The following is an 18,921-nucleotide window of genomic DNA, read 5'->3' on the forward strand; positions in this document are numbered from 1 at the left end:
CTGCATCGAGTCATACAAGCAGACGCCTCTGGCTTGGCCCAGGAGAAATCTCGTAGCTTAATTATAACCTACGCTGGTACCTTAATCAAGTCAACATGCTAGCATAACAGAGCATGCTGGAAAGGACTTGGAAAAGAAAAGCCAAGTCTTTCTTCTGTGAAGGCTAGTCTGTCTTGCACATTTTCCAAGATTCTTGGTTTCTGTGCCAAATCTTTGAACCCACAGGGATGTAACACACAGCTGGGCAGACGCATGTGTACACTGCACTGAGCACACAATAACAGGAGAAACACTAAAATAGAAGGACTCGCGGCATCTAGTCATCTAGTCTCTACAGAGAACACAGCAGAGAAATGAAAGTCATTCTACAGTGGCAGCAAATCTTTTATAGGTAACTGTGAGAAAGATGCTATTTTAACTGCTAAATAACTCTTAATTAAGTCAAACTCATTTGGCTGTGAACAAAAAGATGTTTGGAGCTACAGATATATAAAACAAGAAGCAAAGACAGTGCAGACAAGCTTTATATAAGAGCATGTTGGACAACAATGCTGATGTTTGAGGTCACGCTGTTAAACAAGACCTCAAACTGTCACCTCATTTCAACACACCATTACAGCGACACAGTGTTTCATATACAGTCACATTTGTGATTATTAACCAAGAACAGATTACTGACAAAAACATCTAACACAAAAACAATGATTGACAGGAGAATGATGATAACAATGATAACTGCAGAGATGTCGGCGATGGTGATGATGATAATTATCACGGTGGTAAGTAAAGACGGGATGAAGGAAAATGGACAGCCAACATTTAATTACTGATGTATTAGAACAAATCTAACAACACTAACATGCAAAAGCTGAATTACAAACATACAAAAAGAATTGACTGTCTATCTGTAATACTTAAATATGCACAGTCTACATACTTGAAGGCTAATCGTTGATGACACCCTCGGCTCAGTGTGACAGACAGCAGCCCGAGTTAGGGCTAACATTACAGAGCGCAAAAAAAATGAACAATGGACTAGAAGGCTATCGTGCGCTACCACCTGTTCCCTGAAAGAGGAGTGCGTCACACTCGGCTGGCCGCTCATTGCTCGGCCTGCCTGTGAAATGATTAAGCACTGACCTTACAGATAAATTGCGCAGTATTTTATACCTGCACAGTTGGTGTGGAGCACCCACAATTTTATTGTACATGTACAATGACAATAAAGACTGTCCTATTCTATTCTATTCTATTCTAATTTAACATACAGAATCTGCTGATTGCTTTTCATCAACAACAGGCGCTTGAGTGAAAACTTTTCCATATTCAAGCAAGTGATGGCACAAAAATAACACTCTTTCTGTGATCTGGATGGTTTGTTCAGCTTCCGTTTATACAGGCAGCTCTGGGGTTGAACGACTGCCAGCAATCATGTAAAAAAGGTTCTGACAAGAGAGGGATTATTACCGATGGTGGCTGATGTAATGATCCTCTCTAAAATCCCTCCAATCAAAAACAGAAGAGACTGCACTCAAGGCAGAACCTACTTCAAGTTTTTTAAGTAGCATCAGACCAGTGACCAGTGTGCAGGTTGCATAATCGATTACACATTTATCCATTTTAGCCAAACCGCACAAAAAGCCGGTTGATTTGTACGAGCATGATGCAGCGATAAAAGTTTAAATATTTTATGCAGCATTTTAATTTAAACCGTCAGATAAACATAATTTTAAGGAATTTTGAGTGATTGCAAATTTGAATGATTAGTATTTAGTATTTAGTATTTATTTATTTATTGTCATTGTCAAGAACAATGAAATTGCGTTTGGGGCTTCCATACAACCCAAAAAAAAAAAAAAAAAAAAAAAAAAGAAGAAAATAATAAATACCCCTTAAAACCCAAGTGTACATATTTAACCCAGTGTGACTCCAATGCAATAAGACAATCCTTAGCAATAATGTTCGTAGAAATTCAGACAAAGACCTGAGAAACATGACAAAATACAACAATGCAACCCATTCAATATTATTGTACTGTGAGATATGATATCAGATATGATAGTTATCTATTTAAGAAAGAGGGGGGGGGGGGGGGGGCAGGAGGGGGAAGAGAATAAAGATATGATGCACCAATGCAGACCAGTTCATTGCTATTAAGAAGTTGGATATGGTTATTGTCCGTGAGAGGGGGGCCAGTCTGGATGTTCTGGCCTGTATAGACCTGTACCTTCTCCCTGAGGGCAGCAGATGGAAAAGGTGGCGCGCAGGGTGATGTTGGTCCCGCAGGATACTGTGCACCCTCCTCAGACAGCGAGTGGGGAAGATATTACTGATCTCTGGCAGACTTGTTCCAATAATTCTGCCAGCTTCTTTCACCACCCGCTGTTTTGAATTAAGTTTACAGAGTAAAAGTGTAAAAAGGAGAAAAGATAACAACGTACAATAACTGTACTTTACACACACACAATAGTAAAGCCTACATCATGAACACACACACACACACACACACACACACACACACACACAAAGGAAATCCTCCAAGTAAGCTGAAATGTGATTTTGCCTTCGGTGTCTGCTTATGAAAACAGTTCCCAGGGCCCAAACAAAGAGCTGATAATGCCTCTCAGCAGACAGCACTGCGCTGGAACTGAATCGGAGAAAATACCTTTCACTGGTCTCCTTTACTCAGCCAGACTCGAGGCTCACATAGACTGAAAAATGCATTTTAGAATTATGCTTTTACATTTTCCACATTGTTTTTTATTAAAAATGTATAATGTAAATTAAGAAAGATATTTATAAAAAAGTGGCAAACCCAATCCATTATAATTGTACTGCACACACACAATGCTGAAGCTCATAATAATTAAAACAAACCGATCCTGCTAGCAAAAATGTTATTTTGACATTCCTGTCTTCACATGAAAACAGATCCCAAGGCCCAAAGAGGGGACCTAATAATGCCTGTCAGCAAACAGCACTCTTGTTGACGTCTGGAACAGAATCAGAGAAAATACCTTTCACTTGTCTCCTTTATTCAACGAGACACTGTGCTCACATATAAACAGAAAGAGGGAATAATGCAATGACTCGGTGCTCCAGAAAAATAGGATTCGGGATGTAAGAAGTGACAGACGTAAGCATGTCTGCGAGGGCATTTTCAGGAGCCGAAAATAATAATTAATGCGTTCCTGTCTCCACCTGCTTTAATCCAAGTCGACGAGGATGAGTATGCATATTTTTGAGTGGAAGAGACTCAGCAAACAGTCCACACTAAAGGAAAGTAACATGAGTCTTTATACAAAAAAACTAATAAAAATCTACAATTATCCCACAAAGATATGTGGTCCTGCTGTACTGGTCAGAGCTGATTTTACAGGGAAATTTTATAGGAACCGATTACTGGAATACGGTTACTTAAACAATATGAATCAGCCAAATAGCAACACAAAGATGTGTTTGTAAATACACACACAGCATAGACATTAATCCATGCAAGCACATATGTCTATTTAAACCAAGAAACTTGAGATACCAGTGAAGGAGTGCTATAACAGCACAATTTCCTGTGTTTGCCAGATTCGTTTTTGCTAAAAAAGAAAGTAATTTAATGGCAGTATTATTCGGGGGGGAAAGAGGACAGAAGAAAGGGTCTTTTTAGCATTAATGTTAACTACACCCCCACACATGGTTCTGTTTTCAGCTCAGCCCGTTGCGTGACTGGCGCTTTTCAGTTGGCAGGAGCCGTGTATGTTGAGAGCAGTCATACAATCAGTGCTGACGTTTAGTTTATCAGGGAAGCTTTTAGGATGGGAAAGATTTAATTGTTTTTATCAGCAGAGTTCTATTAGATCAGTGTCTCTGCCAAAACTAAAGAAGCTCCCCTGACAGAAAAAACCCAAATCTCAGAGCTATAGAGGGTACATTTATTATAAACACACAGTTTATGCACTGCAGACACTTGTTGAAGTCAGCTTACACCAAGCAGCGGAAGATTAAAGAACAGACTTAAATCAACAAAGTACGGCCTATAAACAGAAACCAGATACAAATGTTACAGTTACCGACGAGAGTCAAATAAAGGAAATAAATGAAACTTAACATTAAGTTTCATAGTTAGAGAGACTTCTGATTTGACCAAAAATGAACATGAGACCTGACTGGGGTCATGCCTGCACTTAAAATACCATCAAATATTAATGTGACCTTTGTTTTTGTTTTCTTTTTCCTGAGGGAATACTTGTTTTTAAGACAACAGCAAGGTGGGCATAAAAAAGAGATGGGTTCACCATAGAGAAGGAGGTTATGATGATGTATTTGAATATTTAACTTGAAATCTGGACACGCTCATTCACTTTTAAAGTCTTGATTTTCTTTAAAGACTGGAAGGTATCAGTCAGCAGCCTCTTCTATTTTGTCTCATTACACTCTCAGACGTTACGTTCTGGATTAACAAACACTGTCTGCTGGGCGAGGTTAAGTTCCCTATAAAGCTCGTAGGAAGCTGCTTTCAAATAACTAATTTTGTCTGAAGGGTTTGGTCAAATGCTTACTGTTTGGCTTCTAAGTGGGTGCATTAATCCTGAAAGGGCCAAAACAAAATGATTTAGCCTGGAGAAGCTGAAAGAAGGCCGTGCTGAACCGAGCCATCTGCTCTGATAAATATATAAATAATCAGCTGCAGCTCATCAGAGCAGATTTGGGCTCAGCGCAATATGGCCTCAATGTGGCCTCCTGTCAAATTATGAACTCTGCATTGCACATTTTAAGCTCCTGACACTGGCAGACTGTTAGTATAAGAAACTGTAGGCAAAGTCAGGGAAATGTATTTAATAATGAAAGTTTTACAACTCTGTGTTTCTGTAACCAATAACTTTTGCAGAGGAAGGCAGCCAAGTTCTCGGTTTTTTAACAACAATAAGACTATTTTTTATTAATTTCTCTCAAATCTAATCTTTAAAAAGCAGAATACAGAATATTGAACAGGATAGAATGCAATGTTTGCTTTGGTGCTGAATTTAATAAATATTATGCTAATAATCACATATGGAAGGAAGGAAGTCAATAGCAAACAGACAGTTCCTATAATATTACTGCAGCTATTATAATTCTGTTTTATACTATTTGAATATATCTGCTCCAAAAAATGGGCAAAATCTAATCCTAACACAATATTAATAAGTAATAATGTCTGGCATTCAAAAAACAAACAACAAAAATCAACTAGTCTTTTTTTAAATAAGATGCTGTGTAGGTTCGTGATACTCTGGTGGAAAATTGCCTTGGTAACCCCCACCAAAAAAAGGGTACACAAAATCACTACCAGATGTACATTCATGGGCCAGACTATGGCACCTTCACATCACAACCCACGAGCAAGATGCAGGTAATAGCAGGCAAGTGGAAAAGATTACACAAACTCGAGTGCAGCCATTGGCAGAACAGCCGACTATATCATAACTGTGATGTGTATACGTGCTATCAGACACGATTATCGAGAGAAATAATGACGTTAATAATAACACTGTAGACTTGAGTTAAATAGTCGTCAGTGTCACATCATTCGCTGTCTCTTGACCAGCTTCTACCACGCTCAGCAGAGCCAAATAATGCTAGGAGAGGCTAGTGAGTAGGCAAGGTCGGCCACTGGCTGCTTCCCAGGAGCTCGTTGTGCTCGGCCTCCAGGCCTGGTGAGTGCAAAAGTACCCAGTGTTTGGCTTTTGATAGGTTCTAACCATTGATCTGCAACTGGCTTCCAGCTCTAATGAATAATGAATGCCCATATTGTCATCCCACACAGATCGCATTTCACATGGAAACAGACTACACTGGTAATTAGACAGGACTTTGCTGGCCTGCAGCTTTCTATGCTGAACTTGCCAGGGATTGTGGTGTGGAGAGAGAGAGAGGTACTGCTGAGGTAAAATTTCAAGGGCATTTTATAAGTTTCGAACAGCATCTTCCATATTTTTCAATTCAGATATGAAATTTACATGCCGAACTATTTCTTTAACAGAAACTGTTAAGAGGAGAAGCCTGACAGAAGTCAGGACATGGGTCTCCTGTGTGGTGTTGGGTCTGGAGGAACAATAAGACGTCGGTCTCCATGCTCTATTTGACCCAGAAACTGAAAGAGGAAAGCTGTTAGACTGGTGACATCAGTGTTGATACAGACTACGGAAACTTGGAAAGCTGTCATGTTGCTGATGAACAAAGTGAAGTGAACAGTGATGGGTGAAGACCATGAGCAAAATGTGTGATCTCACAACCACAGCCTACAACTGAAGAACAGAACCTTTATTCCAAGCATTTTAGTTCCCAGTGCAGGATAACGAGTACGTATTTTACAGCCTCGTGTCACCAGATAAGAGCTAGAAAGTGTATCTGACATTAAAGTAGCTGTATGAGCAGCAATGGTTACACCTCTTAATTGTGTAAAAGAAATTTTCCTTTCAACAAAGCAGCAATATTTTTGTATTACACACCTAACACAATGTACAAATGTATATTAATCAGACCTTATTTTGCACTTCTGCTATCAGACCAACAAATATCCAAAAATTCCTATTGCTGAATTCTATTAATTTCCTTTTTCAATATTTATTTAAATACTTTTACAAAGCTTTGTTTGAGTTTTAGTCACAAGATAAAAACAACTTTACATTCCACAAAAAATAAGACTGCTCTGTAGTAGGCAGCCTGAACGTGGGCAGGTACCTGTACCAATCCAACTAGAAGGATAACTAGCAGAGCTAGTTCTTATACTCCATACCATTTCTGCTTTATCTGCAGAATCACAAGTTCTAATGAGAGGAACCAAAGTCCTTCCTCCTCAGGGGGCTCTACAAGATGCTGAGTTCCTAACTTCACTTTTCAAAATAAATAAGTAAACAAATAAAATTTTGCCATAATGTTGATTTTAAAAAAAATGGAAAATGCTTAAAATGAAACAGGAAGATTTAGCAGCTGCCTGAGATTTGTCCAAATTAAAGGAGAAGTGTCTATAAGATGCTCCTGAAAGGGTCTTATTTAGTCAGCATCATCATCAATACCAATTTATCAAAATATAGGACATGAAGGATGAAAATGGCTAATAATGAATGCTGTTACTTTTTTGCTGGTGTTGTTATTTACTTCCTCTGTTCTGCCATGAAAACAAAAAATGTTAATTCTAAAAAAACAAAAACAAATTTTGAACGTTTGATCTGAAATAAGATTTAAAAATCTAAAAAGAAACTTTCAGATTTGATCAGTATTTTCCACAGAATTAGCCACTTGCTAAATAAATGAGAAAATAAACAGGTGAATTCTTACAAAACAAACAAAAAAAGAAACAAACAAAACAGCCTTAAAATGTTTAACCATAAACAAATAGATGTTAAACCATCGACGTATATCTAGCGTATCCTTTAGAAGGCTATCACAAGAAACATGTTCATCTCTGAATGCTAATTAAAAATGACAATCAAATGCAAATAACACACATGTCAATATATCAAACTTGCAATCAGATGTCGTGCTTTACCAAATGATTTGATAGTATTTTAGCTACACGCTGAGAAAAACTGCAATATAACAAATGGCTGATAGCCTGCGCTAAAAAGCTGCGAATGGAGGTGTTATCAAACAAGTGTGAGTTCAAGACTCGCTAATGCCTAATTTCCTACACAAGGTTTTCACCCAGGCATTTAATACATAATCCTATTACCATCCAATATCATGAGTTTTTGGCTACCCTCTAAACACGGTCTTTTTCACTGGCCAGTGTGTTAGTGGGATAATGTCACTATCAATAAAATTAAGCCCGGACAAAGCACCCATCAAGTCGGAGGGTTTAGACACTTTCTCTTTCTACAGTTACTGGAAGTTGGTTTAACCCCAGACTCTGTGTACAAGAGGAACTGAGTCACTTCTGATTCAAGGATGTGTCTGTGTAGTCTTCAGTGTGACTGCATCAGGGCAGAAAGCCCTGTTCTCATGAAAAGCATAACAGTGGTAAGTTCACACCGAAGCGAACTAACAGACAGAAGCTGTTTCCACAAATGAAGTGACAAATAAAAACGAATTCATGTATATTTCTATGAAACGGCTCATGACTTTGTCATTAAGGCCCTTTTTAAGGAAAAAGGTTAGCAATAGTGGCTTACACTTAAGGAAAGCAAGCTTATGACTGGAAGCTGACTGGTTAAGTTGGCTTATACACGGCCTGTAATAATAACAACCCCCAACTACATGAGCGACGCTGTTCAATGGCCCACAAAAAAGGCATCGCCTGGATGTGACTGGTTATAACAGTTGTCAGATATTGTTAAAATATAGCACATATTTGTAACAATGAACACATTATATAGAGAAACTGACTAATGCCTCGGGGCTTCCTATTTCTCTCTGACCAGTCATCAGGATGAGCAAGCGTAAGCTATACCAGAAGCAAACCAATCAAGATAAAGATCTTGATTGCACCCAGAATGGATCATGGATACATTAACACAATAGTATCACAAAAAGAGACAACATGTGTGTGAAATACTGACATTTGCTTTCAGGTTAATGCAGTTATTCAGTTAGATTAAGTGAAAATCACAAAAAAAGACTTAGAATTTGCAAATCTAACCATCAAAAGAATCCCAGATACACTCCTTGTAGCGTTCTTAATCTGAAATAAACATTAACGTGTGCCGATTCGATTTTTATTTGCAACTTGAACTCAATTGGAATATTATTTCTAAATGCTGTTCCTCAAAGCTACCTGAATGTTGGACACGATATTGATCCGTGCCACTTATGTAACACAAGGTACTTAGTGGATCATGTTGTGTGAGTCAGCAAAAAAAGAAAAGTGTTCTCTTACCTGCCCCAGGTAAGTCAGCTGCAATCACTATTAACAACACCGTTACCACCAGAAGCGCAGCACGTTGGCTGTGGGTGTGCATGAGAGCTTTGGGCATCACCACCAAACACACAGTGGAGACTAAACCTGCCATGGTACGGTGGGTGTCGAGTCAAGGCATGTCATCCGGTTAAGGAGAGAAGATTCACTCCAAAAAGACAATCGCAGGTTAGGTTTTTGCGAGCGCCTTAGTTTGCTCTTCTTCACTTTAAGGCCCCTTATTCCATCACATGTCTTTGTAGTGGAGAAAAACTGTTGAAAAGAAGCAACAGTGAGACATTTAAGAACAGCCTGCTTGAGTATCACTGTGTTAACTTAAGAATCCCCCAGTAAGCTGAAGAACAAGTGAAAACTACTTAAATCATTTCAAACCTGCAATTTTAGGGTAACATTAATAACAGATATCATTGGATGATTGGAGCAACGCATTTTCTTTTATCCATGCCCTGGATCGTTGATAAAAAGTGAGTATTTCCCTTATTTATCCTGCAGTTTTCACACTCATGGCCAAATTGGTCGTGAAAACAGCGACTATTATCCCATCAAATAAACAAAACAAAGCAACTTACTCCATATAAGGGGAACAAATCTGTAAGGAGGTCAAAAAAGCAAAAGACGATCCAGCACAGACCTCATCCCTCGGATGTATGGCTGGCTTTAAGACGCTCTCACAGCGGGTCTTATCATGATACAGTAGTCTCTTGTCCTACATCCCGTCCCGTTACTTGCAAGCTTAATGGTCATGTGGCTTTTCATTTAGCTAGACAAAGCAGGTTCCATCCCTCGTTTGAGTCTGACAGGAAAACGCTAAACGCTGCCTAGCCAAAATAATTTGATGATATATCCCAAAGCTTGCGCTCAGTGCATACATAAAGCGATTTTTCCTTCTCAATTCGCCCCCTGCCATTCCTGTAAGCCAGCTCATAGCTGCGCACACAGACTTACCAAGAAAGGGAGCTCCAACTCTATCAGTTCCTTTGTGAGCGTGAGGAGAGGATATCCTTGGATGAAATGCTGTGTGGAGCTCTGTCATTAACGTCCTCGTGCCCACCTGCGTGCCTTTGAAGTTTTTGCAGTGTATACGTGGTGTGCACGAACTGGCGACTGGCTTTCATCTGACACTCTTTTGGTAACAGTTACCTTCTCTCGTCCCGAGGATTGGGATAGCCCCGCCCTCTGACAGATCTGATTAGTTTCTAATTTGCTAAGGCGTATTCCCATTGGTTCAGCCTCTTTTCTGTCACGGTGGCCTTTTAAACATTAGGTTGGTCTTCGTCAGGAGGCGTCTGCGGCTTCCACGGCAACCTCACGCATTGATGCACTCACCCCAAGGTATAGCTATTATATTTTTATTGGCTGTATAGAGTTGACCTTCTTCCGCTACTGAGTTCAAACGAAAAATATTCTATTACCCTAATATGTAATTATATGCAGATCAGTTAACATTACATTTACAAGCCTGAGTCTTATCTTTATGGTGGTGAGACTTTGAAGGATCAAACAATGAATTCGTTTGTTTCTGTTGCTATTTAACACATTTCTGAAAACAAGTTAATGCTCTATGTAAAGATAAAATAAATATCCTTCTGGCAAAGACGGGGCCCAGTGGTGCAGCGTGTAAACGTTGCCCATTGCAGAGTTTTGTGGTTGCAAATAAATGGAGGTGATTAGCATACCTGATCACGTCAGCGCAAGTTTCTAAGTGAACATCATGGCGAACACCGCCACCTGGTGATGGTGTTGTGTGTAGCCAGTGCTGCCGATGTTAAAGCAGTTTCTTTTTACTTATTTCTCTCTGACTCTTGCTGTGGTCAGTGGATGAAAATGTCGTGAAAAACCTAACGTGACGTAGTAGCATTATGGTGTTTTAATCTCCATAAAATGTATGCGTGTAGCTAATGAGCAAAATAAAGTAGTTTAAATGGTTAAAAGGTGAGACTTCATTGTTTTCAGAGAATACTAAGACCTACATTATACTACCACATTGATATAACAGCTGTAGCTTGTGTGCAGATTCAAAAATGTGTAAATTTATGATGACCTTACACATTATATGGTATAAAATGGGCTCTGCCTGAACCATTTACAACTGTGAAATAAAATAAGGCAATAAATAAAAAAATCTCTTTTATATGTTTTTTACAGACTGGAAGTTGGTTTCCAATTTTGTATATAGTGCATGACATGAAATGTTTCTTTCAAACTTGTGCATAAAATGTTGGTTTAATTGTAATACACAATAAGCCATGCCCAGACATTTTAATTAATTAATTCTAGATCACACACTGCAGTCAAACTGCACTTAATTCTGAGGTTTTGCAAGAGACAGTATGCTGGGTGCAAAGAATGAGCCTAACTCATGCACACACATATACCCCACAGTAGACAACAGGAGACCGATGCTGTGACTTAACAGTTTAATGTAAATCCAAGACAAAGTGTGATTACATTTCTACACATATACAATATGCATATGTGAGCATACAAATTCTCATTAATAACTCGATTCACCTCGGAGACCGAAAAAATGATCAAAAGTAACAGTGAATAACAAGCTATAACATAGTTCACCACAACGGGAGCCCCTTGTCACCCTACAGTTAGTAAAGAGGACAATTAAAATAACTATATTCTTCTATTTGACGAAGCTGTTTGTCTGTTAAAATCCTCCTGTAAAATTTACAATGCTATCATTAGTTTTTTCGAAGCCTAATATAAATTCACTCCATTTTTCTACAACGAAAATGATTAAGAGAAGCACACGACATCATAATGGTAACACAAGCGCTTAGTAGCAAGTACTCAACTTGTTAGGAGGTTTAATTAATCCTTTTTCTTATTGTCATTATTATATTTATTTAAACATTCTATAAAGCCAGTAAAATATCCATTCTCATAACATACTTAATATTAGGCTAAGGAACAGGGTATACATTGAACGCTACGTCAACAGATTGAAATAATGAGACATCACACCCCAATAAACCAAAGTAAATAAGAAAAGACAATAAACAGAGAAGTATACTAGGAAATACTGCAGCACACATTAGCTTCATCGACAAAGAATGAGATTTTACACCATTGATAAACCATACAGCAATGGACACAAAAGGGGGTCAGGGTTTGACGCGCTCTTAGGTCTTTAGAAAATGTTAACAAACTGAATTATCGCCTTCTTTGTGCGAGTAGTTATTTAAAACTACTATAACTTGATTATTATAATTTGATTATACCGAGGATCCCAAAAGGGACTGTGATCCTAAGATTAAGACAAACAAGGAAATCCATCTTTGAATGTAGTAGCTTTGGTCTACCAAGTATTCCGGTAAAATAACCCAAATGTTTAAAGTTCTTCAATGTGGACCCCAACATCTCATAAGATTGCAGATTGGGGTAATCGGCTGGTGCAGATCAAATGAATTTTAACTCAGTACGTAAAGAAATCACTTTTTTACGTTTCAATAACTTGACGCCAGTGTCAGTGACGGCATCAAACCTTGACCACCTTACCCTGAATTCCCCCAAAGAATAGCCAGCAAAAGGAGCAGATCCCCATAACAAATATATATTAAAAACCAAAAAATAAAACAAAACAACAACAAAAACATACAAAAGGGCTTCAAGAATGCTCGTGTAACTAGATTATGAATTTCCTGGTGACAGAATAGTTCATCAGCACGTGATTTATCCACCTAACACCTGTCCTTAAACTCCTTTGTACTTTGGGAAGCAGCTGTGACTTTGCCAAATGACGTACAAGCGTGTGATTTGACGTTGCAGGTTGCTTGTTCGCTTACTAAGCTTCGAGCCAGCTTGGAGGAGTTTGTTCGAAGAAGACTAATGTAGCACTGCGTGCGCCGCGCTCGCAGGAATGTTTCTCAGTGTTTCCAAAGCTCCGGGACGACGAGTATGTGAGATGACACCGTGGGCAAAAGTGGAAGTTTGAGTGTATCTCAGGAGAATGCCAGGCTTCATAAAGAGAGAGAGAAAGATGCTGCCTTATGTTTTCTCTAATTTAAACGTCACCTTAAAGCTTTGGAGGTATTATTGGTTATTTGGAAGGCAGTACTTAAGAATAAAGTTGTTGCTGGGAAGGCTACACTCACCACAGCAACAGAAAACATTTTTATACTCTACTTAAGCACATTTTGGTAATTGTAAGGTCACTCGATCTACATTAATGCTCATATTCTTATTCCCCTCTTTTTTCATAGAAAACACAAAACATTGGTTAAGTGAAACTGAACGATAGACAAATGTTTCGTACACATCAAGTTATTTTTCACCGTGTTTGTTTGATTTGAGAAAATAGCGATTATTCAATATCCCCAACTCGCGATACCGGTAACTTTACATAATTAGTCTCATGTGGGAGCTCGCTGGAGAACAAATGTTTAGTTATTGCATCATGCATGGCCACAAATGGTGTCGAAATGAAACTAATGGTCACCCACGGAGAAAGATCTAAAGCCATTCCTGCCATTGCCTTTCACTCACAGGTCACATATTACATTCATTTTGTGCAGGTGACCACGCTTTTAAAGGTATACTTGGTATATTTTTGATTATTTCCATAATAATTAACGGGCCATTCTCCTCAATGGCAACCTTTAAAATTAATTTTCTTACACTGCTAATAAAGCTACAACATCAACAACAGAAAAATTGATCATTTTAGACAATTATTGATTTAATCTAAACAGGGGCCAAATATGAGGAAAAATCAAAGTGAAACATTAAAAAAACAAAAGCTTTCAAACACATTGCAGCTCTTCTAATGGTTAAATGTCCAGAAACAAATAGCTGTGCTGTTTGCAAGAAGTATGCCAAATCCTCCCCGTGCATTCGTACGTTGTACACACATATACATTTCATGGTGGTGAAACAACATGTCCTCAAAAGCACTTGTAAAGCATTTAAAGATGAGACCAGAAGTTATTGCCTGTCTGCAATGCTGTGGAGGATTGCTTGTACTGTGCTGTGCTGTACATGATCGATCTGTAAAAGTCTTTGGTGGGACAAGCAAAAGAGTCAGAGTGTGTCAACATTAGCCCCATCCTGAAAAGAGTGGGGGAGTGGGGTCTGGACAGCAGTGTAGCGTGGGTAATGCCAAATTCCCTCAAAACAGTGGAATGTTTCAGTAGTTTGTGTCATAACAGAGGAGCTAAAAGACTTCCATGGAAAATCACTTCCCTTATGTGTGTGTGTGTGCGCTAAGGCCCCAATGACCCAGAGGAAATTAAGTAGGTAAAATAATATCAAATAAAAAGACAACGAACGACGTAACCAGCAACATACTATGTAATCACATCTTTAAGCGCCTGGACCCGAGGCTTGCATGCTGGAGCTGATGGGGAGGGGAGAGCTTTGAGGAAAGTACCGGGATAAAAGACCACTCTGGGGCCCATCGGGGGACCGCTGGATTTCAAACCTGGGTGTGGCATCCTCAAGACGAGCACGTATCGATAAGGGCCCCCAGTGGATCATCGTCAACTCAACACTTATCATCTTCAGCAGTGTTGCAACACTTTACACAGGTGCAACCACCTCAACAAAATACTAAATATCACTGTACATCAACCCCCAGGTTATAAAACAGAAATGAGCCTGACATATAATAAAAACACACACGCGCACGCACACGCTCTGATAAAACATCAACAAGAATTATTGCAACAATCTCTAAAAATAAACACATGTACTACAGCCATGTCAAAAAGTTCAAGATGATGTTGAAAAAAAATCACTTCAAATGCAAGTACTATGGCATACCATGAAGGAGAGGGGAAGGCTTTCACTAAATCACCAGCAGTTCTGATGCGCCCACGTTCGAGAGGACAAAGGAGATTCATTATTATTAGCTACAAGAAATTGAAATCTATTAAATCAAGCAGCAAACACACAAAGCGACAGCCCTATTGGTTCTCTAAGTGTTCGGGTATCCTGTCTGGCTGGCATGGCGGTGTCTGTGGTGAACCTGGTTCGAAGACAAATGGACAGCGATGACAAACCATCCACAATGTGCCCTTCCAGGTGTATGCTGTGACATTTCCCTTCTGTTCCCTTCAAAACATCCGTGAATCAACTTCCAATTATCTTTGCTGCAGAAACAAACAACAAGAGGAACAAATGAAAAGAACAAAAGAAGGATTAATGTCCGAATGTTACGCCATTCGGACATGTTGTTACGGCTTGGACTCAGTGTTTACTATCAACCTGCTCTTTGCCAACTTGCTCCTATTTTAGTCCCATTTAAAATCGAGAGTTTCGCCCCGCCCTCCACGGTCCCCTGCTAAACTGACCCTATGCTTTCAACCAGCCCCTTAACTCATGCCTACACTGTACCTCTCTCAACAACCCTCAACACGCTGTCTCTTTGCTGCAGCCAGGCCATCTAAAGCCTTACAGAATCACCCTCGTGGCAACAATCACTTTCCGTCAGGCCCTTCGCTCGGACTAGCTCTTAACCTGCCTCTGCTGAGTCTCAAACATTATACTGTAACTCATTCCTTGTACACGAAAACTCAGCCGATATCGTTGCTCTGCGATCACGACACGCGTTTCCCTCGCGTGGTTCAAAAGAAACAAAATCCTAACTAAAGCCACATTTTGGGTGCCACCGTGATAGAGGTTTACAGCTACAGCTATACTGTACATTTTCACATTTACATTAATATCCACAGCAAACGTAGCAAGAATTTATCTACGACTTTGGTAAGTACCCCAGGCAAGTTATCTCATGCACACATAATAAAAAAGCTCGGCGTGATAAAACCTCTGACATTAATCTTCGTCATCTACGGTACGCTGTCATTAAGGACAAGAAACAGCAAGGGCTGAGCCTACACCTGGAAGAGAGCTACAACCGCCCCGATTAGGATGTCAAATCAGGGAAACGTGTGTCTCTAAGTATAGCTATAGTCTCTTGTGGCTTTCAGGATCCAAGCCAAGTAAACTGTGTCATTATATCTGTAAGGCACTACGAGGAAACAATGGTCAAAACCTAAAGACTGAAGAGGGTTTTGAGGAGGTGGACTACACACGCATGGCTGACAGTAGCACACACAGACAATCACGTTGCACATGCCTATGTTATTATAACCACTTTGTGCAATCACATTTAAAAAAAAAAGGAACAAATTCATCTATTGGTATCCGGGGAAAACAAAAAACGTATTAAAAAAATGGTGCAGACTGCTACATTCTAAGAACGGGGCCCAGCTAAGACACCTAAAATTGAAGTATTATCATAAAGGTGAAACAGAAAGGAAAAATATCTATAAATACACTAAAAAGTTTGTTGTCTTCTCTTGGTTATATTTCCAGAAGCCTCCTCTGCTGGAGGAGGTGGCGTGGGAGGAGTTGCCTTTCTATTCTCCCCACACCACGAGTGATTTGGAAATACTGAGACAGTTCAAGGCCATCAATATTTTTTTTCTTTGAAGAGCAGCAGGTTTCCGTATTCCACCTTTTCCCAGATTTCTCGGGATTTCTCCAGTCAGTAACCCCTGTTCGACAGTCACTTCCCAAATGTAAGGGGGAAATAAAAAAGCAAAAAAAACAAACCAGAAAACATCCGCTGCCTCAAAAGGCCTTCTCCACGCTTCCCTGTAAAACGAATGAGACTTATTAAAGTAAAGAATAGGCAAATGAAAGCAGAAACTGGCCCTTTCAAGGAAAAAAAAAAGAAAACAAAATTTCTTGAACTGAATCCCTCGAAAATTCAACTCCAAACTTTTCCTTCTAGAAAGGCTGTGAATCATATTTTTTTCTTTTGCTCTCTGTCGTTATGTCTTCAAGTTATACATGACAGTTTCAGGAGGATTGCAAGTTCCTCTGTCTCTGTTTGCGTCTGAGGTCGAGGGGAAGATGTTGGGGATGTTGACGGGGCTCTTGTTGGGCTGAGGCTGAGGAAAGGAGCAGCAGCGCTGGGTCAGGCTCTCCAGTGTCAGTCAGTGTCTTCTCTAGAGGTAAGGGTACTGGTTCACCTTGGTGGGGCTCAGGGGGTATCCAGTGTAGACAGTGGAGGCGGGCGAGGCGCTGATGTAGGCCTGGTGAGCGAACTGGGCCTGGTACTGGCTGTGGTGCAGGGTGGGCGAGGGCAGCACACGGTGGCCCATGCTAACTGGAACCTGGTGGACGATGCTTGGTGGATAGCTTCCGTGCTGGACCGCGTGGCGTGCCGAGCTCTGTGACGCCACCAGGTGAGCCACAGTGCTGGTAGAACCCAGAGCAGCAGGAGCTGCGTAGGTGTAGAGATGGGGCTGGCTAGGGAGGTGCGTAGCAGCCAGATGTGGGTGAACGTTGCCTGTGTGAGAGGGGCTATTGTGATGGAAGGAGTACGGGGCTTGAGCGGCAATGTTAGGAGTGATGTAGGCCTGCTGGCGCCGATGTCCTCCGTTACGCTCGGCTACCATGTGCTGCTGGGCCTGAATGAGGGGATGACAGAGATTAAGTAGTGTCAGTGGGTGGATTTTCCCCTTTCTTTAGCCAAGCTAATCAGATATGAACCATATATGACCTTATAAGGTGCGAGTGATATTATTGTTATAGTAAATATAACAAGTTCCCAATAGTTGAACCCTCTCACTGTACCTGGCTGAGATTGAGAGGCTGCTGCTGGAGGGGGTGTGGCCCTGAGCGCTGCTGTCGGTAGGACCCGCCTCCAGTTACACCCCCGGCTATGTGATTATTGCCAGGCACCACTCCATTGGTGGATTTGAACTTGTAAGCTGAATTCTGATGGTTCATTGCATCTGCACAGGAAAGGATACAGATTTGCTGAATTGGAAAGGAGCAGCTATAAACACATAACAGATGATCTATCCAATGATTGAGGCCATGTTTTGCAAGAAATCTGTCATTTACCTGGCATCAGACGCTCACACTCATTCAGGACCTCACTGTTCTGGGTTTTGAGAGGGGGGATGATGATGGTGCGAGGGTTTCCATTGTTGTAGTTGTCCAGGATGGTGGTCTTTGTGTCATAGCTGTTGTTGTTAGGGGGTCTCGACTCAACCGTATAGGGACTGTTGTTGCTGGAGCAATAGGACTCTGGTGAATCATGGACCGTCACACAGCTGATGACATTCTTTCTCTGCTTAGAAGATGAGCTGGGAAAAATAGAAGCGAAGCAGAAAGAACACAGTTACTGGTAATGTTTTATCGATGCTGGTAATATATTTGAAGCTAATAACTGTTACTACATTCTAATGTTAATTGGATTTATTGACAAATAAATGTAAATGCCTTACTCCGAAGTTGGTTTGCAGGGTAAATTGAATTCCCTTCTGACTTCTTCACTTTTACTTAGTTTTAGTGTATAGCATATCACAAAATACATCAAAGAGATTAGCATTTGTTAACATGATAGAAAATTGGCTTCGAAATGCCAGGAAACACATCTCCATCCAGCTAACTTAAAGCAGATGTGTTCCATGTTTTTTGCTGTCTTTATCCTGGATGATCTAAGACTACAGCCCTTTGTGATGTGATTATTAGGGAAATTCATATTGCACGAGAAGCTCAGTAAAGATTCACAGTAACAACAAACGCTAACCTGTAAGTGTGCTAAACAGCACTGACCTATTGTTTTGTTTGTGGTCGTCTTCCTCGTCTGTGTCGCTGCTGATGGTGATGATGCTGACAGCAGGGCTGGGTGTGTCGGGGATGACGATCGTCTGTCTGGGGACGTTGTGCTGGTGCTGATGGTCTCGAGTGGTGCTGGAAGCCTGCTCTGTTTCACTAGCCCCCCACCCTCCACCCCCACACCCTTGCGTGGGCGGACAGTTAGAGGTCGAGCCATTCTGTAGCACAGCGCAACGCGGGGGCGTATTCTCCTTCACCCGCTTTGAGCGCTGTGGAGACAGCACCACTTGAGAGGATGAGACCTCGTTGGTTGACATGTTCCTTAAGGAAAGACAGAGATGAGAGAGTGAGTGGCTATAGAGGGCAAAACAAGCAGATGCTGGAGATGTGACCTTTGGTAACAATCGTTAGCTTCCAGTATGAAGATTTATAAAGATCTATGA

At 40.5% G+C, this 18,921-nt stretch overlaps 2 protein-coding genes across 6 annotated transcripts in view; both read right to left on the minus strand.

The window, feature by feature from the left end:
* Window positions 1-10,020, minus strand: part of LOC147324326 (UPF0606 protein KIAA1549) — a 36,710-nt gene extending 26,690 nt beyond the window's left edge. For all 3 annotated transcript variants that reach the window (XM_086298046.1, XM_086298045.1, XM_086298047.1), the window contains exons 1-2: window positions 9,836-10,020; window positions 8,852-9,142 (exon numbers count right to left, since the gene is read on the minus strand). In XM_086298046.1, coding sequence (XP_086154172.1) covers window positions 8,852-8,984 — 133 coding nt within the window. In that variant the 5' untranslated portion in view covers window positions 8,985-9,142; window positions 9,836-10,020. The remainder of the gene's footprint in view (window positions 1-8,851; window positions 9,143-9,835) is intronic.
* A 1,273-nt stretch (window positions 10,021-11,293) lies between these two features.
* hipk2 (homeodomain interacting protein kinase 2) overlaps window positions 11,294-18,921 on the minus strand; it is a 68,420-nt gene continuing 60,792 nt past the window's right edge. For all 3 annotated transcript variants that reach the window (XM_086298052.1, XM_086298053.1, XM_086298050.1), the window contains exons 12-15: window positions 18,476-18,799; window positions 17,759-18,003; window positions 17,486-17,646; window positions 11,294-17,319 (exon numbers count right to left, since the gene is read on the minus strand). In XM_086298052.1, the coding sequence (XP_086154178.1) occupies window positions 16,855-17,319; window positions 17,486-17,646; window positions 17,759-18,003; window positions 18,476-18,799 (1,195 nt within the window). In that variant the 3' untranslated portion in view covers window positions 11,294-16,854. The remainder of the gene's footprint in view (window positions 17,320-17,485; window positions 17,647-17,758; window positions 18,004-18,475; window positions 18,800-18,921) is intronic.

This window comes from Aulonocara sp. 'chitande type north' Nkhata Bay, linkage group LG7 (genome assembly GCF_057382095.1).
Source record: "Aulonocara sp. 'chitande type north' Nkhata Bay isolate Kocher_YH1m ecotype deep benthic linkage group LG7, A_spYH_male_GT1.1, whole genome shotgun sequence".
Classification (NCBI taxonomy): Eukaryota; Metazoa; Chordata; class Actinopteri; order Cichliformes; family Cichlidae; genus Aulonocara; species Aulonocara sp. 'chitande type north' Nkhata Bay.